General features: G+C 42.9%; 1 protein-coding gene across 3 annotated transcripts; it reads right to left on the reverse strand.

Annotated features, from left to right (window-relative positions):
• Positions 1 to 1,449: 1,449 nt before the first annotated feature.
• On the reverse strand, positions 1,450 to 27,752 carry il15l (interleukin 15, like). Of its 3 annotated transcripts, none has more exons than XM_045724403.1 (5): positions 27,510 to 27,752; positions 17,440 to 17,954; positions 16,798 to 16,845; positions 7,177 to 7,317; positions 1,450 to 1,734 (listed from the first exon to the last, which is right to left on the reverse strand). In XM_045724403.1, the coding sequence occupies exons 2-5, from the start codon at positions 17,596 to 17,598 to the stop codon at positions 1,606 to 1,608; spliced, it is 477 nt and encodes a 158-aa protein (XP_045580359.1). In that variant the 5' UTR covers positions 17,599 to 17,954; positions 27,510 to 27,752; the 3' UTR covers positions 1,450 to 1,605. The 3 variants fall into 3 exon arrangements, with proteins under 3 accessions (XP_045580359.1, XP_045580360.1, XP_045580361.1); XM_045724404.1 differs by having other exon boundaries at positions 17,440 to 17,884; positions 27,510 to 27,749; XM_045724405.1 differs by lacking the exon at positions 27,510 to 27,752 and having other exon boundaries at positions 7,177 to 7,314; positions 17,440 to 17,949.
• Positions 27,753 to 27,904: the final 152 nt, after the last annotated feature.

Raw genomic sequence — 27,904 nt, forward strand, 5'->3', positions numbered from 1 at the left:
TCAGATTTACCAAATATAGGGCGAGGGAGAGCTTTGTACGCGACTCTGTGTGTGGAGTACAGGTGAACTAGAATTTCTTTCCCTCTGGTTGCACATTTAACATGCTGACAGAAATTAGGTAGAACTGATTTAAGTTTCCCTGCAGTAAAGTTTCCGGCCACTAGGAGTGCGTCCTCTGGATGAGCAGTTTCCTGTTTGCTTATTTCCTTATACAGCTGACTGAGTGTGGTCTTTGTGCCAGCATCCGTCTGTGGTGGTAAATAAACAGCCACGAAAAGTAAAGATGAAAACTCTCTTGGCAAATAGTGTGGTCTGCAGTTTATCATAAGATACTCTACTTCAGGCGAGCAAAATCTAGAGACTTCCTTAGATTTCATACACCAGCTGTTGTTTACAAATATGCACAGACAGCCCCCCCCCCGTCTTATCGGAGCTGTTCTATCTAGCCAATGCAGCGTATATCCCGCTCGCTGAATATCCATGTCATCATTCAGCCACAATTCCGTGAAACATAAGATGTTACAGTTTTTGATGTCCCGTTGGTAGGATATTCGTGATTGTACCTCGTCTAATTTATTGTCCAATGATTGCACGTTGGCAAATAATATTGACGGTAACGGCAGCTTTCCCACTCACCTTCTGCAGATCCTTACAAGGCACCCCGCCCTGTGTCCTCTGTACCTGCGTCTCTTCCTCTTGCCAATAATGGGGATGTTGGCCTTGTCAGGTATTCGGAGTATGTCCTGTGCGTCCGGCTTGTTGAAGAAAAAATCGTAGCGTAATCCGAGGTAAGTGATCACTGTCCTGATATCCAGAAGCTCTTTTTTGCCGTAAGATATGGTGGCAGAAACATTATGTACAAAATAAGTTACGAATAACACGGAAAACCCCCACATAATAGCACAATTGGTTGGGCGCCCGTAAAACTGCTGCCATTTCCTCCGGCTCTAACCAAAGTCGAAAGAGGACTGGGAGGCCCCGGTGCACAACTGAGCAAGAGGACAAGTTCATTAGAGTGTCTAGTTTGAGAAACAGACACCTCACAAGTCCTCAACTGGCAGCTTCATTAAATAGTACCCACAAAACACCAGTCTCAACATCAACAGTGAAGAGGTGACTCCGGGATGCTGGCCTTCTAGGCAGAGTTGCAAAGAAAAAGCCATATCTCAGACTGGACAATAGAAAGAAAAGATTAAGATGGGCAAAAGAACACAGACACTGGACAGAGGAACTCTGCCTAGAAGACGAACATCCCTCTTCACTGTTGATGTTGAGACTGGTGTTTTGCGGGTTGGAACACAGGAGTGATGATTGCTGATAATGGGCCTCTGTACGACTATGTAGATATTCCATAAAGAATCTGCCGTTTCCAGCTACAATAGTCATTTACAACATTAACAATGTCTACACTGTATTTCTGATCAATTTGATGTTATTTTAATGGACAAATAATGTGCTTTTCTTTCAAAAACAAGGACATTTCTAAGTGACCCCAAACTTTTGAACGGTAGTGTATATAGTATTTTGCTACATCTAGCAATTGTTCAGGTAGCTTTCTGCTCTTATGTGAGTCCTTGGATGTCCCTAGCTATGGGTGTGTACATCTCAGTGGCTGGCTGGCTGCTGAGACCCCTGATTGTTCATCCACTCCAGAATTCCTTGTAATGTTGTTAAGAAATCATTTGCTGCCTGTTCTCTGTGGACCTCACACTTTGGACAGTTGGCACCATCCTTCTGCAATACAAAGAGGAAAACACTCACAACATAGGTATACATAGTCAAAAAAGAGAGGCTCTATGATACAGCAAGTGAGAGAAAGACAGAGAAATCATTATTTTAATATTATAATAATGCAATAATGCTAATATTTTAAGTACTAGTTAGAATACACAGAAAGAGAGAGAGCCAGTGAGATCAGACTATACTGATAGTAACATAATGGTCGATGTCAATGAATTGACAGTTAAATATTCACATCGATCCACCAGTGTCTATCATTTACACTTATGCAAATAACCTCCACAGTAGGCATGTAAGGCGTTACTAGGGCAGTTTAAATTATTTCACTGTTTGAATACTCACCTTAAATGATTATCAAGTACTCGCCAAAAAAAATACTATGTTGAGAATATCTAATGCAGGCACATTTATGTTCATTTGCTTATGTAACCAATGTGAAATGGCTAGCTAGTTAGCGGTAGTGCGCGCTAATAGCGTTTCAATCGGTGACATCACTCGCTCTGAGACCTTAAGTAGTTGTTCCCCTTGCACTGCAAGGGCTGCAGCTTTTGTGGCGCGATGGGTAACGATACTTCGTGGGTGTCAGTTGTTGATGTGTGCAGAGGGTCCCTGGTTCAAGCCCAGGTTGGGGCGAGGAGAGGGACGGAAGCTATACTGTTACATTTAATGCCAGCCATGAATTTTTTTGTCAGTCTTTTTAACCATTAACCAAGGTTGCCAACTTCATACTTGAGTCAACAATGAAAAGAAGTGCGATTAGAAATTAGTTTATTGAACAGGCAGATATGTCATCAAAGCTTTTGCGAAGTGGTGTTATGCTTAACTTTTTTGGTCTAAATCTGAATATCAGTTATGAATAAAATATAGCTACAAGCAGCAATTCCAGGGGGCCAAGAACACCATAGCCACATTTAAGCCACCATGTGGTCAATCATTGCGCAAAGTTTGGTGACAAAAGACCAGGCAGTTATGTAGTGTCATCAAATCATATAGGAAGGAAGAGCAGCAGCATTTAATTACAAAAATGAATTGTATTGAAAAAAAAGTATAATTTGCGGAAAATATAACGGGCAGAGTTTAATGGTGTCACGTCCTGACCAGCAGAGGGAACAATTGTATTAGTTTTGGTCAGGACGTGGCAGAGATTTTTGTGTTACATGTGAGTGGGTTGTTGGACTCCCAATTGAAGGCAGGTGTGTTGAGTTGCCTTTGATTGGGAGTCCTATAAACAGGTGTGTGTTTTTCTTTGGGGTTGTGGGTAGTTGTTTTGCACTGCGTTTGTTAGCTTGCAAAACTGTTGCTGTCGTGTTTATAGTTTTTTTCCTGTGGATGCTTTACTTGAGTTTGTTAAAAATATGAGTATCCACATTCCCGCTGCGCCTTGGTCCATTCCTGACGACAGACCTTACAGAACTACCCACCACAAAAGGACCAAGCAGCGGAGGAGGAAGGAGCCACAGGAGTACAGCGTTATGGACTCATGGACATGGGAGGATATCCTGAATGGCAAGGGATCCTACACATGGGCGGAGATCCTGGCTGGAAGGGATCGCCTCCCATGGGAACAGGTGGAGGCACTCAGAAGAGCGGAAGCAGGAGGACAGAAGAACCAACGGCAGCGGTATGAGGGAACACGGCTGGGTAGGAAGCCCGAGAGGCACCCCCAATCATTGTTTTGGGGGGGGCACACTGGTAGTTTGGCTAGGCCAAGGGAGAGCCGTAAGCCAGCTACCCGTGATTACATGGAGGAGCATATGAGGTGGAGGCGCCATGTTTTGCTGAGGTGCGCACTATCTCGTCTATACGCACGCACAGCCTAGTCCGCCCTGTACCAGCGCCCCGCATGTGCCAGGGCGAAGTGAGCATCGAGCCTGAAGGGGTGATGCCAACCCTGCGCTCAAGACCGCCAGTGCGCCTCTACGGTCCGGTGTTTCCCGCTATACGCACTAGCATGGAGGTGCATGTCTCCAGGCTGGCACGTCCAGTACCAGCCCCACGCATCAGGCGTCTAGTGCGTCAGCCCAGCCTCGCCAGTCAGGAGCTGCCAGAGCTGCCCGCCAGTCAAGTGTCGCCAGAGCTGCCCGCCAGTCAAGAGTCGCCAGAGCTGCCCGCCAGTCAAGAGTCGCCAGAGCTGCCCGCCAGTCAGGAGTCGCCAGAGCTGCCCGCCAGTCAGGAGTCGCCAGAGCTGCCCGCCAGTCAGGAGCTGCCAGAGCTGCCCGCCAGTCAGGAGCTGCCAGAGCCGCCCGCTAGTCAGGAGCGGCCAGAGTGGCCCGTCTGCCCGGAGATGCCAGAGTGGCCCGTCTGCCCGGATCAGCCAGAGTGGCCCGACTGCCCGGAGCTGCCATAGTGGCCCGACTGCCCGGAGCTGCCAGAGTGGCCCGACTGCCCGGAGCTGCCAGAGTGGCCCGACTGCCCGGAGCTGCCAGAGTGGCCCGACTGCCCGGAGCTGCCAGATTCTCCCGCCTGCCCGGATCTGCCAGAGTGGCCCATCTGCCCAGATCTGCCAGGGTGCCTCGCCTGTCCTCCGGTCCAGCCCGAGTGGCCCGCCTGTCCTCCGGCCCAGCCCGAGTGGCCCGCCTGTCCTCCGGCCCAGCCCGAGTGGCCCGTCTGCCAGGGTCAGCCCGAGTGGCCCGTCTATCCGGCGCAGCTATCGGCGCCACCGAAGTGGGCGACGCCGAAGGTGGAGCGAGGTTCACGTCCCGCACCTGAGCCACCTCCAGGATAGGTGGGTTGGGGAGGGAGGGTGTAGCACAGTGCCGTCGTTGACGGCAGCCACCCTCCCTTCTCTCCCTTATTGTTTAGGGGGTATTGTTTATTGGTTTTGTTGGGGTATTGGGGATTTTTTGTGTTTTCTTTTTTAAGGTGCATTCCGGGGTCTGCACCTTTAGGGGGGGGGGGTACTGTCACGTCTTGACCAGCAGAGTGAGCAATTGTATTAGTTTTGGTCAGGACGTGGCAGAGATTTTTGTGTTACATGTGAGTGGGTTGTTGGACTCCCAATTGAAGGCAGGTGTGTTGAGTTGCCTTTGATTGGGAGTCCTATAAACAGGTGTGTGTTTTTCTTTGGGGTTGTGGGTAGTTGTTTTTGCACTGCGTTTGTTAGCCTGCAAAACTGTTGCTGTCGTGTTTATAGTTTTTTTCCTGTGGATGCTTTACTTGAGTTTCTTAAAAATATGAGTATCCACATTCCCGCTGCGCCTTGGTCCATTCCTGACGACAGACCTTACAAATGGGTACAAGTACAGTCAGTACCAGTCAAAAGTTTGGACACACCTACTCATTCAAGAGTTTTTCTTTATTTGTTAAACTTTATACATTGTAGAATAATAGTGAAGACATCAAAACTATGAAATAACACATATGGAATCATGTAGTAACCAAAAAAGTATTAAACAAATATATTAAATATTAAAATATATTCTAGATTTTTCAAAGTAGCCACCCATTGCCTTGATGACAGCTTTGCACACTCTTGGCATTCTCTCAACCAGCTTAACCTGGAATGCTTTTCCAACAGTCTTGTATGAGTTCCCACATATGCTGAGTTCTTGTTGGCTGCTTTTGCTTCACCATCTCAAATGTCTCCACTATTATTCTACAATGTAAAAAATAGTACAAATAAATAAAATCCCTGGAATGATTAGGTGTGTCCACACTTTTGACTGGTACTGTATATACAAAATTACATGGGCTGCAGATCAAATGGGCAGGAGATATGCTTGTTCAAAGTTTGATGTGGGACAAAAAGTATAATTTGGGGAAAATTTCATAGGCATAGGTCCTCATAGGAAACTTGATGCTCATGAGGGGCTGCATATATGTACAAAATTAAAATGCCATGACTGTAGATCAAACGGGACAGGATACACAGTGCATTTGGAAAGTATTCAGACCCCTTGACTTTTTCCATGTTTTGTTATGTTACAGCCTTATTCTAAAATGGATTAAATTGTTTTGTTTCTCCTCATCAATCTAAACATAATACGTAATGACAAAGCAAAAACAGGTTTTTAGAAATGTATGTGCACATTTATAAAAAATACTAAACTGAATAATGAAATGTACATGTATTCAGACCCTTTATTCAGTAATTTGTTGAAGAACCTTTGGCAGCGACTAAAGCCTTGATTCTTCTTGTTTTTCATGGTCTGTGAGCCTTTAGGTGTCTTTTGGCAAACTCCAAGCAGGCTGTCATAAGCCTTTTACTGAGGAGTGACTTCCGTCTGGCCACTCTATCATAAAGGCCTGATTGGTGGAGTGCTGCAGAGATGGTTGTCCTTCTGGAAGTTTCTCCCAACTCCACAGAGGAACTGTGGAGCTCTGTCAGAGTGACCATCGGGTTCTTGGTCACCTCCCTGACCAAGGCCATTCGCCCAATTGCTCAGTTTGGCCGGGCGGCCAGCTGTAGGAAGAGTCTTGGAGGTTCCAAACTTCTTCCATTTAAGAATGATGGAGGCCACTGTGTTCTTAGGGACCTTCAATGCTGCAGAAATGTTTTGGTATCCTTCCCCAGATCTGTGCCTCGACACAATCCTGTCTCTGAGCTCTACGGACAATTCCTTTGACCTCATGGCTTGGTTTTTGCCCTGCAATGCACTGTCAAATCAATTAAATTTACCACAGGTGGACTCCAATGAAGTTGTAGATAGATGATCAATGATGATCAATGGAAACAGGATGCATCTGAGCTCAATTTCGAGTCTCATAGCAAAGGGTCTGGATACTTATGTAAATAAGGTATTTCAGTTTTTACCTTTATTACATTTGCATACATTTAAAAAAAATCTGTTTTCGCTTTGTCGTTATGGGGCATTGTGTGTAGATTGAAAAAACTTTATTTAATCCATTTTAGAATAAGGCTGTAACGTAACAAAAATATGGAAAAAGTCAATGGGTCTGAATACTTTCCAAATGCACTGTTTGCTTGTTCCAAGTTTGGAATTTCAGTTGATTAGTATATATTAGAGATAGGGGCCAGCAACCGGAGGCTTGTCGGTTCGAATCCCAGTGCTAATTGGTCTTCTGAACAATCCGACCAGCTATTTTCCCAATAATGGGCAAAAGATCAGAATTGGGCTACCTGTGTAAACGCAGCCTTAGTAGCGCTGGAATTTCAAAACTATTCCATTGAGATGTTTTTTTTTTATCTTAAAATAATCATGCTATTAGTCAATGGTGACATGAGGCTTATGTTTCTCTTATAAACAGAGATGGAAAATGTTAAACAAATGTGTGAGAACTGTCTGAGAATAACAATAGTATAAGCAAACAGTAACAAATTAGCTATTCAGACTCTCTCCATCATTTTCACCTAGACAACAATATGCTCTATAGCTGGAATTAAACTATACAGCCAAAGGACGAAGTAGAATCAGAAACATCCCAATGCACCTCAAATGCAGCTGGCCTGTGTTTCCCTCACACTGATTGGCTTACCTGTTTTATCAAGGACGTCAATTCAGTCAGTCGTTTGGTTAGTCTTTTCTGGTGTAAGGATGAGGAACGTTTCCCATATTCTAACATCAGGACTTTCACTTCTGTTGTAAAGCATGTGAGTGTGGACCTGGGGCATTTCTGCTGAGGAGATGAGGGGATAATATGAAACTCAAACAATGGATGTAAAACATCTGAAAGAATCCAGACAAGATTTAACAGATCGAAATATGTATCTTTCTTTGGTGGTGAGAGACGAGAGTTACCTTCATGGAATGTAAAATGCTTTGAGTTATAAGCCCATTATATAAATGAAAATAAATAATCAGGTTTGTGCATGGACAAAACAGTTCAGTTAACTAACCCAGGATGATAAATTCCAACAATTATAATTCAATATTGTGTCTAACTGTCTAACCTTCAGCGCAGTGAGTGTCATTTACTATGTCTCCATAATTTTATCCTATTCAGTGCCTAGTGAAAGCCTACACACCCCTTGCACAGGCTTCACATTTTGCTGCCTTAAAAGTCAACTGGATTTTTTCCTACAGATTTACACAACCTACTCCACATTTTCAAAGAGAAAGAAAATGACAGAACATTTCCCAAATAAATTAATAATTTTAGAAAAACGAAGATGTCTTGATTGCATATGTCTTTACACCCCAGAGTTAATACTTGGTGGAAGCACCTTTGGCAGCCACTACAGCCGTGAATAATTCTGAATAAGATTATACCAACTTTGTACAGCTCTTGGGGCAACATACAGTGCCTTCAGAAAGTATTCGCACCCCTGTCATGGACTAGCACTGCTCATTCTGTTCACCATTTTCGGTGGTCGACATCACCAGCCTTCTAGGCTGCACTGAACTGTGTCATTGCGCACACCTGGTTTCAATTCCTCACTGATTGTGTTTGTATAAATGTGCCCTTTATTTCCTCATTGGGCTGTCGATTATTGTTTCAATGTCCGTTGGTCGTGCGAGTACCTGTGCTGTGTTGTTTTGGCTTTCGTGCCACGTGTATTGCGCAGATGATTGCAGGTCTCCTCCCGTGTGGTATCATTTTGCGCTTGTGTATTTATTTGAGGTACTCCTCGCTCTTTTGTTTGGGGCTCAACCCTGTGTTTTGTATACATGTTTGTTTGGTCTTCGTCCCCGTGCCGTTACATGGCACGCTGTAACTTAGGGAAATAAAAACCCCGCGCCTGTCTCCCGATCCCTTTATACCAACGTGACACACCCCTTGACCTTCTCCACATTTTGTTGTGTTACAAAGTGGGATTAAAATTGATTTAATTCTCAATTTTTTCAATGATCTACACAAAATACACTAATGTCAAAGTGGAAGACAAATTGTAACATTTGTAAAGAAATATATGAAAAATAAAACAGTAATATATCTTGATTAGATAAATATTCAACCCCCTGAGTCAATACATGTTAGAATCACCTTTGGCAACGATTACAGCTATGAGTTTTTCTGGGTAAGTTTCTATGAGCTTTCCACACCTGGACTGTGCAAAATGTTCTGATTTATTATTTTCAAAATCCTTCAAGCTCTGTCAAATTGGTTGTTGATCATTGCTAGACAACAATTTTCAGGTCTTGCCATTTTCAAGCAGATTTAAGTCAAATCTGTAACTCAGCCAATCTGGAACATTCACTGTTGTCTTGGTAAGCAACTCCAGTGTAGATGTGGCCTTGTGTTTTAGGTTATTGTCCTGCTGAAAAGTGAATTCGTCTCCCAGTGTCTGGTGGAAAGCAGACTGAACCAGGTTTTCCTCTAGGATTTTGCCTGTGTTTAGCTCAATTGCATTTAATTTTCATCCTGAAGAACTGTGGAGTTTTTAAAGATTCCAAGCATACCCATAACATGATGCATCCACCACTATGCTTGAAAATATTGAGAGTGGTACTCAGTACTGTGTTTTATTCGATTTGCCCCAAACATAAAATGTAATCGGGACAAAAAGTGAATTGCTTTGCCACATTTTTTTGCACTATTACTTTAGTGCCTTGGTGCAAACAGGGTGCATGTTTTGGAATATTTTTTATTCTGTACAGGCTTCCTTCTTTTCGCTCTGTCAATTAGGTTAGTATTGAGGAGTAACTACAATGTTGTTGATCCATCCTCAGTTTTCTATCACAGCCATTAAAATCTGTGACTGTTTTAAAGTCACCATGGGCCTTATGGTGAAATGAGTTATGAAGGAAATCCAAAGTGTTTTTAATGACCATGCTCAAAGGGATATTAAATGTCAGTTTTTTTTACCCATCTACCAATAGGTGCCCTTCTTTGCGAGGCATTGGAAAACATCCCTGGTCTTTGAATCTGTGTTTGAAATTCACCTTACAGATTTTATTTATTTTACCTTTATTTAACTAGGCAAGTCAGTTAAGAACACATTCTTATTTTCAATGACAGCCTAGGAACATTGGGTTAACTGCCTTGTTCAGAACAACAGATTTTTACCTCGTCAGCTCAGGGATTTGATCTTGCAACCTTTCGGCTACTAGTCCAAAGCTCTAACCACTAGGCTACCTGCCTGCCCCAATATGATAATTGTATATGTGGGGTACAGAGATGAAATAGTCATCCAAAAATCAACTATGCAATTTATGTGACTTGTTAAGCAAATTATTTCTGAACTTATTTAGGCTTGCCCTAACAAAGTGGTTGAATATTTATTGACACAAAGACATTTCAGGTTAGAATTTTTTATAAGTTTTTGGTACTTTTTACCACCCAATTTTGTGATATCCAATTGGTAGTTACAGTATTATTCAATCGCTGCAACTCCTGTACGGTCTAGGGAGAGGCGACGGTCGAGAGCCATGCGTCCTCCGAAACATGACCCTGTGTTACATCTGCTCCTGCCACGCCCCTCTACTGCTCATCCTGTGTCTTCTTGACCTGCCGCGCCTCTCTCTCTCTCTCTCTCTCTCTCTCTCTCTCTCTCGGCGGAGACAGGTGTGCTGGAGTCAGAGCAGATCCCCACCAGCTGCAACCTATTCCATAATCAAGACCTCTATAAATACTCAGCCCTGCCGCTGCCAGATCGTAGCCTCTGCTCATTCAGTCTGCGTTTTAGCCATTGGCTCATGCAGTCTGCATTTTAGCCATTGGCTCATGCATAGAGCCTGTTTCCATGTTGTGCCCGTTTTCCCTTGCATGACGCCGTTTTCTCTCCGCTACAGTTCCGTCCGTTCTGACTGGTCCCTGTCTCCAGCCCCACGTCTCGTCAGTCCTGCCACCCTGCCCAGAACACCCACTCCACTATGATGGGGTCTAAAACCAGACTGAAGCGTTTCGTATACATTATTTGTCTTCAGGAATGCAGTTTTTTTCTAAAATGTTTGAGAGGAATTGGAGATTCGATATAGGCCAATAGTTTTTTACATTTTCCGGGTCAAGTTTGACTTTTTCAAGTTTGACTGCCACTTTTAGTGAGTTTTGGAGAAATATGCAGATTGAAAAAGGAGTCCGTAATTTGCTTTCTAATGATCATGATCTTTTCATCGAAGAAGTTCATTAATTCATCACTGCTGAAGTGAAAGCCATCCTCTCTTGGGGAATGCTGCTTTTTAGTTAGCTTTGCAACAGTATCAAAAAGAAATGTGGGATTGTTCTTATTCTCCTCAATTAGGTTGGAAAAATAGGATGATTAAGCACAAGTGAGGGCTCTTCGATATTATACGGTACTGTCTTTCCAAGCTAGTCGGAAGACTTCCTGTTTGGTGGAGCGTCATTTCCGTTCCAATTTTCTGGAAGCTTGCTTCAGGGCTCGGATATTTTCTGTATACCAGGGAGAACATTTCTTGTGACAAATGTTTTTGGTTTTTAGGGGTGCGACTGCATTTAGGGTATTATGCAAGGTTACATTTAGATCCTCAGTTAGGTGGTTAACCAATTTTTGTACTCCGATGTCCTTGGGTAGGTGGAGGGAGTCTAGAATGGCATCAAGGAATCTTTGAGTTGTCCAAGAATTTATAGCACGGCTTTTGATGATCCTTGGTTGGGGTTTGAGCAGATTATTTGCTGTGATTGCAAACGTAATAAGATGGTGGTCTGATAGTCCAGGATTATGAGGAAAAACATTTAGACCTAAAATATTTATTTCACGGGACAAAACTAGATCCAGGGTATGACTTTGGCAATGAGTAGGTCCAGTGACCCACTAAGTCGATGACGGCTCCGAAAGCCTTTTGGAGTGGGTCTGCCATGACTAGAAGGTCCGATAGGAATTCAGGGAACTCAGTGAGGAACACTGTATAAGGCCCAGGAGGCCTGTAAACAGTAGCTATACAAAATGATTGAGTAGGGTGCATAGAAGCTCAAAAGATGAAAACGCAGTCTTTTTTTGAATTATTGAAATTTGCTGCCGTAAATGTTACCAACACCTCTGCCTTTGCGGGATATGATCACTAGTGTAACCAGGAGGAGAGGCCTCATTTAACACAGTAAATTAATCAGGCTTGAGCCATGTTTCAGTCAGGCCAATCACATGAAGATTATGATCAGTGATTAGTTCATTGACTATGACTGCTTTGAAAGTGAGGGATCTAACATTAACATTTTCCGACGAGATAGAACTGCCAAAGGGGGTGGTGTTGCAATCTACTGCAGAGATAGCCTGCAGAGTTCTGTCTTACTATCCAGGTCTGTACCCAAACAATTCGAGCTTTTACTTTTAAAAATCCACCTTTCCAGAAACTAGTCTCTCACTGTTGCCGCTTGCTATAGACCACCCTCTGCCCCCAGCTGTGCCCTGGACACCATATGTGAATTGATTGCACCCCATCTATCTTCGGAGCTCGTGCTGCTAGGTGACCTAAACTGGGATATGCTTAACACCCCGGCCATCCTACAATCTAAGCTTGATGCCCTTAATCTCACACAAATTATCACCCACCAGGTACAACCCCAAATCCGTAAACACGGGCACCCTCATAGACATCATCCTAACCAACTTGCCCTCCAAATACACCTCTGCTGTTTTCAACCAAGATCTCAGCGATCACTGCCTCATTGCCTGCATCCGTAATGGGTCTGCGGTCAAAAGACCACCCCTCATCACTGTCAAACGCTCCCTAAAACACTTCTGCGAGCAGGCCTTTCTAATCGACCTGGCCCGGGTATCCTGGAATGATATTGACCTCATCCCGTCAGTAGAGGATGCCTGGTTATTCTTTAAAAGTGCCTTCCTCACCATCTTAAATAAGCATGCCCCATTCAAAAATGTTTGAACCAGGACCAGATATATCCCTTGGTTCTCTTCAGACCTGACTGCCCTTGACCAGCACAAAAACATCCTGTGGCGTTCTGCATTAGCATCGATTAGCCCCTGTGATATGCAACTTTTCAGGGAAGTTAGGAACCAATATACACAGGCAGTTAGGAAAGCTAAGGCTAGCTTTTCAAGCAGAAATTTGCATCCTGTAGCACAAACTCAAAAAGTTCTGGGACACTGTAAAGTCCATGGAGAATAAGAGCACCTTCTCCCAGCTGCCCACTGCACTGAGGCTAGGAAACACTGTCACCACCGATAAATCCACTATAATTGAGAATTTCAATAAGCATTTTTCTACGGCTGGCCATGCTTTCCACCTGGCTACCCCTACCCCGATCAACAGCCCTGCACCCACCACAGCAACTCGCCCAAGCCTCCCCCATTTCTCCTTCACCCAAATCCAGATAGCTGATGTTCTGAAAGAGCTGCAAAATCTGGACACCTACAAATCAGCCGGGCTAGACAATCTGGACCCTCTCTTTCTAAAATGATCTGCCGAAATTGTTGCAACCCCTAATACTAGCCTGTTCAACCTCTCTTTCCTATCATCTGAGATTCCCAAAGATTGGAAAGCTGCCGCAGTCATCCCCCTTTTCAAAAGGGGAGACATTCTAGACCCAAACTGCTACAGACCTATATCTATCCTACCCTGCCTTTCTTCGAGAGCCAAGTTAACAAACAGATTACCGACCATTTCGAATCCCACCGTACCTTCTCCGCTATGCAATCTGGTTTCAGAGCTGGTCATGGGTGCACCTCAGCCACGCTCAAGGTCCTAAACAATAGCATAACCGCCATCGATAAGAGACATTACTGTGCAGCCGTATTCATTGACCTGGCCAAGGCTTTCGACTCTGTCAATCACCACATTCTTATCGGCAGACTCAACAGCCTTGGTTTCTCAAACGATTGCCTCTTGCAGTCTCTATGGGGGTGCCACAGGGTTCAATTCTCGGGCCGACTCTCTTCTCTGTATACATCAATGATGTCGCTCTTGCTGCTGGTGATTCTCTGATCCACCTCTACGCAGACGACACCATTCTGCATTCCTCTGGCCCTTCTTTGAACACTGTGTTAACTAACCTCCAGACGAGCTTCAATGCCATACAACTCTCCTTCTGTGGCCTCCAACTGCTCTTAAATGCAAGTAAAACTAAATGTATGCTATTCAACTGATCGCTGCCCGCACCTGCCCGCCCGCCCAGCAGCACTACTCTGGACGGTTCTGACTTAGAATATGTGGACAACTACAAATACCTAGGTGTCTGGTTAGACTGTACACTCTCCTTCCAGACTCACATTAAGCATCTCCAATCCAATGTTAAATCTAGAATCGGCTTCCAAATTCGCAACAAAGCATCCTTCACTCATGCTGCCAAACATACCCTTGTAAAACTGACCATCCTACCGATCCTCGACTTCGGCGATGTCATTTACAAAATAGCCTCTAACACTCTACTCAACAAATTGGATGCAGTCTATCACAGTGCCATCCATTTTGTCACCAAAGCCCCATATAGTACCCACCACTGCGACCTGTACGCTCTCGTGGGCTGGCCCTTGCTTCATACTCGCCGCCAAACCCATTGGCTCCAGGTCATCTACAAGTCTCTGCTAGGTAAAGTCCCGCCTTATCTCAGCTCACTGGTCACCATAGCAGCACCCACCCGTAGTACGCGCTCCAGCAGGTATATCTCACTGGTCACCCCCAAAGCCAATTCTTCCTTTGGCTGCCTTTCCTTTCAGTTCTCTGCTGCCAATGACTGGAACGAACTGCAAAAATCACTGAAGCTAGAGACTCATATCTCCCTCACTAGCTTTAAGCACCAGCTGAACAGAGCAACGCCCATCTGTAAATAGCCCATCCAACTACCTCATCCCCATACTGTATTTATTTATTTATCTTGCTCCTTTGCACCCCAGTATCTCTACTTGCACATTCATCTTCTGCACATCTACCATTCCAGTGTTTAATTGCTATATTGTAATTACTTCGCCACCATGGCCTATTTATTGCCTTACCTCCCTTATCCTTCCTCATTTTTTCTACTGTATTATTGACTCTAGGTTTGTTAATTCCATGTGTATCTCTGTGTTGTTGTATGTGTCGAACTGTTTTGCTTTATCTTGGCCAGGTCGCAATTGTAAATGAGAACTTGTTCTCAACTAGTCTACCTGGTGAAATAAATAAATAAATAAAATAAAAACATATATTTTAAAAATGACAGGAATGGAGGTCTTAATTCCAGTGAGATTGCTAAGGCGAACACCGCAATGTTTAGCTTTGCTCAACCTACATTGAGGCACAGACACAGTCTCAATGGGGATAGCTGAGCTGACTACCCTGACTGTGCTAGTGGCAGACTCCACTAAGCTGACAGCCTGCTGTCTGGCCTGCACCCTCTCTCATTGTGGAGCTAGAGGAGTTAGAGCCCTGTTTATGTTGATAGATAAGATGAGAGCACCTCTCCAGCTAGGATGGAGTCCGTCACTCCTCAGCAGACCAGGCTTGGTCCTGTTTTTGGGTGAGTCCCAGAAAGAGGGCCAATTATCTACAAATTCGATCTTTCGAGAGGGGCAGAAAACAGTTTTCAACCAGCGATTGAGTTGTGAGACTGCTGTAGAGCTCATCACTCCCCCAAGGGGGCCAGAGACAATTACTTGATGCCGACAATTTGAGTAATTGACCCACTGAAAAATTAAACTATCCCAGGGTTAAGTATCATGACGTCCTTTAACTTTTTACCTGGGCTTTGCTTCTTTCATATTTATTTTGATCCTGACAAACTCCCCAGTCCTTGCCGGTGATAAGCATACCAATAACATGATGCTGCCACCACAATACTTTACAATACAGAAGGTTCACTCTTTGTTGTGTTGTATTGGATTTGAAACAAAACTATCGTTTTTAACTCAGGCCAAAAAATGATTTTCTGTGTTGTGTGATAGAAAAATTAGATACTTACCTGATTTTGTTTCATATTAATAGTTAACGATTATATATTTAACTAAGAGTAAAGACTGGCCTGCTAAGGCTGAGTTTTATGGTGTCCACTCTAGCTTCCTGCAGCTAGTCTCGGCGTTGAGGACATGGGTTTTACTGGAGATAGCTTGAAGCTGACAATTGATTGATGTCTCGGTGATTAAAAAAAACAAACAGACACATTTCATTCTAGGATTAGTGGTGCATGTGAGACATATGTCTCCAGTCTGATTAAGCCTGCATTCCATAGACAAGATATGGTGTATGTTTAGTCGAGATAGAGATAGCCTGGAGGAGCAGAACAAAGGCCTCAGTATTCCTAAATATCCTGGCATCTGGGAAACTAAGACATGGTGGGGTTAATAATAACACCAGAGGCAGATGACCAGGAAATGAACCCAGAGTGGCTTATGATGGCCCTTAGTATGCATGGGAAGGGTGGAGCCATGAATGCATTTTTAGGTCTACTATATATACAACTCTGCATTTCTGTAAAAGTTAAGCACTCAGTTCGACAGTCAAGACTGTTGGATTGACTGCTTCATTACTGCAATAATTCATCGATATTAAATAAAGAGGATTGTTTGAAGAAATGACCAAGTCTCTCTCAGTACGGAATTTCCACGACAGTATTACCTAACGATCTTGTTGCAAACAGAATGGATGATTTTGAGTGTATTTTTTAATACAGGCTTCCTTCTTTTCAGTTTGTCATACAGGCCAGTAATGTTAAGTGAATGCAATATTGTTGATCCTCTGTATTTTCAAGTATTATGATGGCAGCATCGTGGTATGGGTATGATTGTTTATACCAAAGACACACCAGAATGACTTTCCAATAGGTGTTGAGTGTTTATGATTGGTTTAGTCTCAGACCTGGCTTAAATTTTCTTGAAAATCTGAGAAAAGGTTTGAGTACAGCTGTCCGTCAACAATTCCCAACCAAATTTACTTATATTATCTTGAGTAATTTGGACAAAAACAATGGATATATGTTGCCCTAAGAGTTGTGCAAGGTTAGTTGAATTTTATTCCAAATTATTCAATGCTGTAATGGCTGCCAATGGTGCTTCCACCAATTATTAACTCTGGGATGTGAAGACATACGCAATCAATACATTTTCTTATTTTTTAAATGATTAATTCATTTGGGAAATGTTCTATAATTTTCTTACACTTTGAAAATGTGGAGTAGGTTGTGTAAATCTGTAGGAAAAAAATCCAGTTGAATCCCTTTTAGATAACATTTTAAGACAACAAAATGTGAAGACTGTGCAAGGGGTGTGTAGGCTTTCACTAGCGACTGTATTAGGTATGCAGAAATAACACATAAAAAGAAACCACATACCTTATAATCAGCTAAAGTTGGGGTGTACAGTCTGCAATCAAATGATTCCTGATATGACAGAAAATAACAGGCTACAACACAGATAATGTAAACATAAAAACAAACAGTCAAAGTATTGAAAATGTGTGCTGTAACAGATGGATGTTGATTGTACAGCGACTTCATTGTATTCCATCATACACTGAGTGTACATAACATTAGGAACACCTGCTCTATCCATGACATAGACTGACTCTGTGAATCCAGGTGAAAGCTATGATCCCTTATTAATATCACTTGTTAAATACACTTCAATCATGGTAGTAGGCTCCAGCCGCACCGGTTTGAGTATGTTAAAAATTGCAACGCTGTCGGGTTTTTCACGCTCACCAGTTTCCCGTGTGTATCAAGAATGGTCCACCACCCAAAAGACATCCAGCCAACTTGACACAACTGGGGGAAGCATTGGAGTCAACATGGGCCAGCATCCCTGTGAAACGCTTTCGACACCTTGTAGAGTCCATGCACAGACAAATTGAGGCTGTTCTGAGGGGAAAAAATTGCCCCATTCAAGATTAGGAAGCTGTTCCTAATATTTCGTACACTCAGTGTATATTTCATGAGGTAATATGATTTTTTTTAATACTGAAAACATCTTGATACCATCTTGTGAGCTTCCTCCTTAATAAATGTTTGCACAATTTGGTGAATTTCTGGACTGCTAATGGCTGGTCCATAAGCCTGTTTCATTGTCATGGCAATGAAGAAGAGAAACCACAGCAAAACGTTTAGAAGAGAGTCAGTTCTCTGTCTCCTCAACATTGCATGGACCCACTCTGTCACAGGAGCTTCAGATCAGTGGGAAAGTAGCTTGAATTAGTTTAAAATCCTCCATTGTTTTAGGGTTCAGCCTCTTGTCCATGTCATCTGCAGCCTTCTTTGTGACACAGTATATCCCCTGTGTGTCCTGAGAAGCAGCAGTAGAGATGAGTCAAGACTCCAGCTATATGCCTCCTTCTTAGCAAGTAGGCTCCCTACTTTTGTAAGAAGGGTAAAACGTTCTTCTATCTTCCCGGTGACTTATTACGCAGCCTCTTTCTTGTGTGTCCTGTAAAAACAGCAGAAGAGATTAGGCAAGTCTTCAGCATCTGCCTCCTTTTTCTTGGCTAGGCTCCTCACTGTTGAGAGAGAAAGATGAACTGTGTGAACAATGCTTATGAAGAGAATATTGCTGACATCTATGAAAGAGATGTCATACATAATTGATCACTGATTATAAAAGGTACAACATTTACATTGTTATCTATGTTATCTACTTGAAAAAATAAATAACATTTCAAAGGAGAACAAGGCTGCCATGGAAATTTGAATGTTCTTGAGAAATGACATTTGTTTTATATGAATAACATTCTTCACTATGTGTAATACTTTTCTAATAATAAGGCTATAATATATATATATTTTATATATATTATTTAACTAGGCAAGTCAATTAAAAATAAAATTATTATTTACAATGATGACCTACCCCGGCCAAACCCGGACGACGCTGGGCCAATTGTGCGCCGCCCTATGGAACTCCCAATCACAGCCGGATGTGATACAGCCTGGATTCAAACCAGGGACTGTAGTGACACCTCTTGCACTGAGATGCAGTGCCTTAGATCACTGCGTAGTCTATTTAGAGGTATGGAATGGAGACATGACACATTGGACACTGGACAAAGACATGACTCAAATGAGCATATAAATGACATGAGGAAAAGGCCTAATATATTTTGAATCCACCGTTGGCACCTTATGTGACCATAAAAGTCTGTGTGCGACCATGCACAGTAAAACTATTTGGTTGCAAAAGTTACTGTCCTGCCATACAACTTAAGGCAGGTTTTCAGTTTGTCTATTGACATGTCTGTCGACATGCAGTGACATAAACATTCTATTGTCATCGGACATCATACTTATCGTTGTCGTTATGAAAATGTATAAACACAAAAACGACCGGCTGCATGACATCAGCAGCCTGGTGTCACGTCCTGACCAGAAAAGGGGTCTTTTGTCATGGTAGTATGGTCAGGGCGTGGTAGGGGGGTGTTTGTTTTGTGTTTTGGTTTTTTTTGTCTAGGGGATTTTGGTTCTAGTTCATTTTCTATGTTCTGTTTTCCAGGTTTGGCCGAGTGTGGTTTCCAATCAGAGGCAGGTGTCTTTCGTTGTCTCTGACTGGAAGCCATACTTAGGCAGCCTGTTTTCCTTTGGGTTTTGTGGGTAGTTGTTTTTCGTGTAGTGCTTGTATCCTTACGGAACTGTTGTTTGGCGTTCGTTTATATTTTGTTTAAATGTTCTCTTATAATAAATAAAGAAGATGAGCATGATACCCGCTGCGCCTTGGTCTAGCTTTTACGACGCACCTGACACCTGGTGGTCCAAAATAGCATAACTGCTGTATTTTAACACCAATAAACCCATCCTTTTAAAAATGAATGAAGTTTATGTCAATCTAGCAAACCAGGCAACTAAAAGCAACTGTCTAAACAATGTTTTGGTTATTTTCAAGCCTGTTAGCTAGCTAGCCAGTTCAAATAATGACCATATCTGTCATAAATGTTGAAGCCATGTTGAAGAGACCAAACTGCACGCGGAATGTGGATACTCATCTTTTTAATATATATAAGTAAAGTATACACAGAAAAACAATAAACACTCACGACATGCTAACAGGCTACTTACGAACAAACAAATAGCAGTGTTAACTCAACCACCCACAAACCCAAGTGACAAACATACTCCTAATTATATGACTCCCAATCAGGAACAACGATAACCAGCTGACCCACATAGAAACACACATACACAGACATACTCTGCCACGTCCTGACCAAAAACTACACAACAACACCCTCTGCTGGTCAGGACGTGACAATATCATAGCTGACAACAACTTTTTATTTATTATTACAGGAAAATAAACTTACAACAAGATCATTATTTACAAGTTAATGGTGAGCTAATTACAGAAAATAGCTTGCAGTTGTGAGTGTGACAAAACAAAAACAGGGCATTCTAACAGAAATTTTCAAACTTGTGCATAAGTGGTGGGGAGTCCCATTTCTGGGTGTCAAGCTTCGATTCTGTTAGGAATCAACTCCTCGATAAGATTCACTACTTTTGCTACATGGGAAACTACACTACATGTCAAAAAGTATGTGGACACTTGCTTGTCGAACATCTCATTCCAAAATCATGGACATTAATATGGAGTTGGTCCCGCCTTTGCTGCTATAACAGCCTCCATTGTTCTGGGAAGGCTTTCCTTTAGATGTTGGAACATTGCTGCAGGGCATTGCTTCCATTCAGCCACAAAAGCATTAGTGAGGTCGGGCACTGATGTTTGGCGATAAGGCCTGGCTCACGGTCGGCGTTCCATTTCATCCCAAAGGTGTTCGATGGGGTTGAGGTCAGGGCTCTGAGCAGGCCAGTCAAGTTCTTCCACAGCGATCTTGACAAACCATTTGTGTATTGACATCGCTTTGTGCACAGGGGCATTGTCATGCTGAAACAGGAAAGGGCCATCCCCAAATTTTTGCCACAAAGTTGTGTTTGATTCTAGCTTGAAATACTTGCTATACTAGAAGTTAATGATTACATGTACAAGGAATGTATATGGCGGGATCAATGGAGAGTGAAAAAGAACTAGGGATATGGAAAGTTACTGAGTGAGGAAAACTGCAAACACTTGGTTGTGGTCACTGATCAAGTTGAATAGCCGTGGATTAGGGAGGAGTGAGGAATTTGGGCTGAGGTCAGGTAAGATACAGATGTATTACACACACCACTTAAGTTCCTGTCTAGCAACAGAGATGTATTGCCTGTCAAGATGTGCAAGGAGTTGTCTCCACCAAAATTGAGGGTATAAATACTTGTGCTGGTGGAAACATGTCTTTATCTTTTCAGCTGTTTGACCAATTGGGTGAACTTGGTTTGAGCTTTACTAGCTGTCCTGAGTTTTACTCTGTTTGTTCAGAACCTTACAGTTGAAAGCACAGAATCGTCTAGAACGTCATTGTATGCTGTAGTGTTAAGATTTCCCTTCACTGGAACTAAGTGGCCAAGCCCGAACCATGGAAAACAGCCCCAGACCATTATTCCTCCTCCATCAAACTTTACAGTTGTCCCTATGCATTGCGGCAGGTAGCGTTCTCCTGGCATCCGCCAAACCCAGATTTGTCCATCGGACTGTCAGGTGGTGAAGTGTGATTCATCACTCCAGAGAACGAGTTTCCACTGCTCCAGAGTCCAATGGCAGCGAGCTTTATACCACTCCAGCCGAAACCCATTTCATGAAGCTCCCGACGAACAGTTCTTGTGCTGACTTTGCTTCCAGAGATAAATTGGAGTGAGTGTTGCAACCGAGAACAGACAATTTTTACGTGCTACACTCTTCAGAACTCGGTGATCCCGTTCTGTGAGCTTGTGTGGCCTACCACTTCATGGCTGAGCCGTTGTTGCTCCTAGACGTTTCCACTTCACAATAACAGCACTTACAGTTGACCAGGGCAGCTCTAGCAGGGCAGAAATATTACTAAATAACTTGTTGGAAAGGTGGCATCCTATGACGGTTTTGGTGAAAGTCACTGAGCTCTTCAGTAAGGCCAATCTATTGCCAATGTTTGTCTATGGAGATTGCTTGGCTGTGTGCTCGATTTTATATACCTGTCAACAACGGGTGTGGTTGAAATTGCCGAATCCACTAATTTTGTATATATAGTGTATCATGTATGTAGCTGACGGGTAGCTTGGTAGAAGCTAGGCTGCTCCTATGGTTGTGTTCTGTATGACTGGTAGTTTGTTTTTGAGTCCAGGCGAGGAGTACTGGAAGACACGCGAGCTGCCCAGTGACACGAGCCTACCAGACGAACAAAATAACTTCTATGTTTGCTTTGAGGCAAGCAACACTGAAGCATGCATGAGAGCATCAGCTGTTCCGGACGACTGTGTGATCACGCTTTCCGTAGCCGATGTGAGTAAGTCAATGTGAGTTAAACAGATCAACATTCACAAGGCCGCAGGGCCAGACAGATTACCAGGATGTGTACTCCGAGCAATGGTTGACCAACTGAGAAGAGTCTTGACTGACTGACTATCAGATCCGTAAACAATTATATCGAGAGCATCCTCACTGGTTGCATCACTGCCTAGTATGGCAACTGCTCGGCCTCCGACCGCAAGGCACTTCAGAGGGTAGTGTGTACGGCCCAGTACATCACTGGGGCCAAGCTTCCTGCCATCTCGGACCTCTATACCAGGCGGTGTCAGAGGAAGGCCCAAAAACTTGTCAAAGACTCCAGCCACACTGGTCAAAGACTGTTCTCTCTGCTACCGCACGGCAAGCGGCACCGGAGCGCCAAGTCTAGGTCAAAAAAGCTTCTTAATAGCTTCTACCCCCAAGCCATAAGACTCTTGAACAGTTAATCAAATGGCTACCCGGACTATTTGCATTGTCCCCACACCACCTCCCATTTCTAAGCTGCTGCTATTCTCTGTTTATTATCCATGCATAGTCACTTTATCTCTACCTACATGTACATATTACCTCGACTAACCGGTTCCCCCGCACACTGACTCTGTACCGGAACCCACTGTATATAGCCTCGCTACTGTTATTTTATTGTTGCTCCGTAATTCGTATTTTTTTATTTCAATTTTTTCTTAAAACTGCATTGTTGGTTAAGGGCTTGTAAGTAAGCATTTCACGAATACACCTGTTGTATTCGGCGCATGTGACAAATAAACTGTAATTTGATTTGATGTAGCTCTGATACACTTTCAGTACTTTAGCCTAGTTGGCTCTGCTCCGGTACTCCTCCCACACAGTGGATTTATTTTTTTTGGGGGGGGGGGTATTCTCTTTTTTTCCTTCTGTTTGAAGGTTTTGAATGTGTGTTATATATTTCATTTCTTGCTGGAATGTCACCCCCAGGGACTTTGCAATTTTTTCTGTCTTTTGGTTTTGTCCATACATGTTTTAATTTTGTTGTTAGTTCGACACATTGAGAGACCAAATTGGGTTTATATGGGGTTTAGTTGTGTTCTCCACTTGTTGGACCATTTCTCGATTTCATCTATGTAGGTCTGGAGATTATTTGCTGCTTGTTGGATATAGCAATATTCTCAATTCAGGAGAATTTCAAAAACTCCCATAGATCTATTTCCCTTGGGATCATGGCACATACTCCTGATTTTTTTTAAACTTTTCCTGTTGAAAAGCAATGTCCCAAGTATAAATACTATAAAGTACATACACTAAAGTGTAGTGAAATATGTGTGTTTTTTAGACACAACTGCAAGCTTCAAGGAGTAGAGCATTCAAGGATTTGGTCTGATGGTCAAATGTGATGTCATCAGCCTCCCCCTTGCTTGAGGAAGACTAGAGGAAAGGCCCATCCATCCCCCCACTTGTGCCATGACGTCTGACCTGGACCACCTATTGAGATATCACTTTTGTTAAGTAAATCAGGTCTTAAATGAGGTGAAAAGGAGACTGGAAAAGGACTACACAATTCAGTGTCGGTCTACTGTCACGATTGTCGTAAGGAGTGGACCAAAACGCAGCGGGAAAATGTATACTCATCTTTTTTATTTGAAGAAGGAAAAACAAAATAAACACGTATACAAAACAAACAACTCCAAACAGTCCCGTCAGGTGCAACAAACACTAAACCAGGAAATAACTACCCAAAAACCCCCATAGAACAAACACCCCTATAAATAGGACCTTCAATGAGGCAACGAGAAGCAGCTGCCTCCAATTGAAGGTCAACCCAATAAACACCACATAGAAATAGACCAACTAGAAATAACATAGAAATACACTAACATAGAACATAACCCAAACAACCCCGAAACACCCTAAACAAACACCCCCTGCCACGCCCTGACCAAACTACAATAACAAACAGCCCCTTACTGGTCAGGACGTGACACCTACCATGAACCCATGTTATCCATATATTTAAAAAACAGTATAGGAGGGCTACAGACTTAAGATTTATTCAATAAATAAATTGTTTAATCTAACATGTCCAAGCAGGAATGCACGATACAGATATTTTGTTGTGCAATACCGAGACCAGTGATTGGCATGAATTTGTTGCTGTCAAAATAGGGCTCCAGAATTGCACATTTATTTTGTTCAACAGAGATTAATATACTTACATATTTTGTGTACAAATAGGCTGTCACATAGGCTAATTCACTTGTGGCTAATCACTGATGAAAGGGAAACTTGAAACCAAAACGACAACTGTGCCTACTGTTTTTGTTGGGAGAAAGGGAGAAACTGGGGCAGGGCAAACACTTTAATGCAGGAATCAAGACTCCACTGACCTAATTATGGTTTAGCTGCCCCCAAAACTAGAAAGTTGAGTGAAGCGACCAGCTAGAATTTGTATCTCGCACGGATGCGACCACATCCAAGCGTGGAAGTGTAGTAATTTCCACCTCTCCAGTGTGTCTACCAACCCACGTTTGTTACCTATGTTTAGGTCCTAGTGGTTATTTGACTCATTATATAGGCTACCTCAATCCACTGCATCTGCCGATGTCGCACTTCCGCATCTGTGGTGAAAGGTGGCCGAGCTACAACAGTGTTTCAGACCATGAGACATCCCGAAAATCAGTCTTGTCACGAAAACGTCTAGCCTACAAACTATGACCACTCTATGGATAGGGAAGACTCTAACGAACACGGCTCTACGACCCCTACAAGTGTCGGGGCTCATCTGAAGTTAACCGGTACCGGGGGAAAAAAATGAATGGAAGTTTGAAGGTAGTTTTGTGCCTAGCCAAAAAGGGGTTAAATATGTGAAGAATAAATATATATATATATAGCCCATAATGACAAAGCGAAACAGGTTTTTAGAAATGTTTGCATATTTATTAAAAATAGAAAACAGAAATACCTTATTTACATAAGTATTCAGACCCTTTGCTATGAGACTCAAAATTGAGCTCAGGTGTATCCTGTTTCCATTGTTCATCCTTGAGATGTTTCTACAACTTCCTTGGAGTCCACCTGTGGTAAATTCAATTGATTGGACATGATTTGCAAAGGCACACACCTGTCTATATAAGGTCCCACAGTTGACAGTGCATGTCAGAGCAAAAACCAAGCCATGAGGTCGAAGGAATTGTCCGTAGAGCTCTGAGACAGAAATGTGTCAAAGCACAGATCTGGGGAAGGGTACCAAAACATTTCTTCATCATTGAAGGTCCCCAAGAACACAGGGGCCTCCATCATTCTAAAATGGAAGAAGTTTGGAACCACCAAGACTCTTCCTACACCTGGCTGCCTGACTGAACTGAGCAATCGGGGGAGAAGGGGATTGGTCAGGGAGGTGACCAAGAACCTGATGGTCACTCTGACAGAGCTCCTCTGTGGAGATGGGAGAACTTTCTAGAAGGACAACCATCTCTGCAGCACTCCACCAATCAGGCCTTTATTGTAGAGTGGACAGACGGAAGCCACTCCTCAGTAAAAGGCACATGACAGCCCGCTTGGAGTTTGCCAAAAGGCATCTAAAGACTCTCAGAACATGAGAAACAATATTCTTTGTCCTGATGAAACAAAGTTTGAATTCTTTGGCCTGAATACCAAGCATCATCTGGTGGAAACCTGGCACCATCAATACGGTGAAGCATGGTGGTGGCAGCACCGTGCTGTGGGTGTCACGCCTGCTCCTGCTCCCCCTCCCTGGCGCTCGAAGGCGCCAGGCTCCCCAGCATTACGCACTCCTGCCACCATCATTACGCACACCTGCCTTCCCCCCGTCACGTGCATCAGTGATTATTGGACTCACCTGGACTCAATCACCTCTGTCATTACCTTCCCTATATATGTCTAGTTCCCCGCTTTGTTCCCTGCTTCAGCATTAATTGTCATTTGTCGTTGTTTACCCGTGTGCTGACGCTGTTCCTGTTTTGTTACCTGTCTGTTCCTGATTAAATGTTTGACTCCCCGTACCTGCTTCACATCTCCAGCATCGGTCATTACAGTGGGGATGATTTTCAGCGGCAGGGACAGGGAGACTAGTCAGGATCAAGGGAAAGATGATCTGAGCAAAGGACAGAGAGATCCTTGATGAAAACCTGCGCCTGAGCTTTTCTTATATCTCCTAGATATAGAACAAGCACTTAAAATCCTTGTTTCTTATGAATAATTTTTTGACTGTCTTTTTTGTCATTTATGAATGTGTTATTCAATGCGTTTCTCTGGGCTATAGTAGTAAAGGCCAAATTCAATATTTGATCAAATATGTATTTATTCATTTTTTTTTATACCTAAAAGGGTCCTAAAATTCTAAATCAAATAGCTAAATGATCCATAGTATGACCATCTTAAAACAACTCCATATGTCAGCTTAGAAAATAAACAAATACCCATCTAGTCGTCAACGTTAGTTAAAAACCCTCATTTTTTATTTATAGCACTTTTGCCCGGTGAGCTTTGCAGACCAAATTATGGTTAGTGAGGGTGGTTAGCTGATGGTTAGTAAAGGACCTATGGTCTCCTCCTGTCATCTCTCCACTTGTACCTCGCCGTCCGAGTGGCTCTTTTCCTTCTGCGGACTGGGAGAGAAGTATCTACTCCGAGTTCAGCGCACTTTCGTCTGAGTGTGCCAGAGTGCAGAATAACTGATGAATTTACGAACGCACAACCCCCGTTGACCGGTGTCAGTAAAAACTTCGCCCAAAAACGTAGCCTAATTCAATTGTTGCCAGCAGCACAGTCACAAACTCTCTAGATAACATGAAAACATCCTTAACAGCTCTGCTAGGGCGAGTAAAATGGTCAGAGTGAGGTTCTCTCTCATTTGTGTTAAAAGTAGCTAGCAAGCTAGCCAACTTTAGCCAGTTAGCTTGTGAGGTCAGAGCGCTCGGATCAACTCTACTTCTCGGCCAAAAGCGAACATTTCTGAATGGACAATTTGACAACGGGTATGAATATACGAGCGCACTCTGAGTGCACTCTGGAGTTTAAGAGCACATCTGACTTGGGAGCAAAATGACTTATAATGAAATTGACATGATACAACAGTAGGGGTTGACTACCCCCCCCCCCCCCACCCCCAAGAGCAATGTCTAATTGGTGACAGAAAAAAGCAACGTTTGGAGAGAAATATGGTATGTGGATGAAGGTCATGCTTAGGCGAATAAACTATAAAGGGAAATAAATGGCTAACCATGCCATTCCAAACACAAAAACAGGGAACATAAACAAACATACAAAACACAGCGGAATATAAAATGGACAACACCATGGGAGAGGATTTCGCACTTCTTTTGAGCCTAAAATCAAGAATATCGTCCCTAAATTGTAGAATAGAAGAACATCGATTTTCTGAGATCACCCCGCATCTTTGAATCCAATAGGATAGATATGTAAGAAATTGCCATCCGTGCAATTTATTGGTCATTATTGCACTTCGAACATTCAATTTAAAGCAATGCGTAACAGGTAGCTGATCCTAAACACCACAGGATTCATGAATGCTACTGTATGGGAAATGATAAGAATCTCATACAGCCTAGCCTACTGTAAACCTGAGTCACAGAGCGATTTATGCAAAGAAGATAGTTCATTTTTTCTGTGGCATTTGGGATAGGTACTCTCAAGAAATACAAAATTATTCTCTATTACAGTAGGCTATTGGTTATTACACATAGCAAAAACTTACCCTGGCATGGTAAATCAGCTTGAGCGACTTTTGAAGTTTGCATCATAGGTAGGTACAAAGTGAAAACAAAAGTAATCCCGTAAAGCAGACCTAGAACACTTTTTAAAATCCAAAGTTGAAGTTCAATTTGTTTAGCAAAAATGTATAATATTTGTTGCTGCCGCAACAAAATCCTGAAATGTCACATGCTCAGAGCACTTGAGTCCACCTCAATCACAACCTCACTTGGCTGAGTACATGCGAGTGACTGATTGAGGAGGAATCCACACTATCACTCGCAAGCAAGTACGCCTATAATAATGTTATAAACAAATCAAATCAAATTGTATTCAAATCAAAACACATTTTATTAGTCACATGCACCAAATACAACAGGTGTAGACCTGACAGTGAAA

This window comes from Salmo salar, chromosome ssa09 (genome assembly GCF_905237065.1).
Source record: "Salmo salar chromosome ssa09, Ssal_v3.1, whole genome shotgun sequence".
Lineage (NCBI taxonomy): Eukaryota > Metazoa > Chordata > Actinopteri > Salmoniformes > Salmonidae > Salmo > Salmo salar.

Coding starts and splice junctions, on each gene's coding strand:
- il15l (XM_045724403.1), bottom strand. CDS start 17,598: ATGTTGAGGAGACAGAGAACTGACTCTCTTCTAAACGTTTTGCTGTGG. Junction 16,846..17,439: donor AGGAGGAAGCTCACAAGATG/GTATCAAGATGT, acceptor CTGTCATATCAG/GAATCATTTGATTGCAGACT. Junction 1,735..7,176: donor TGACGTCCTTGATAAAACAG/GTAAGCCAATCA, acceptor TTTGTATTGCAG/AAGGATGGTGCCAACTGTCC.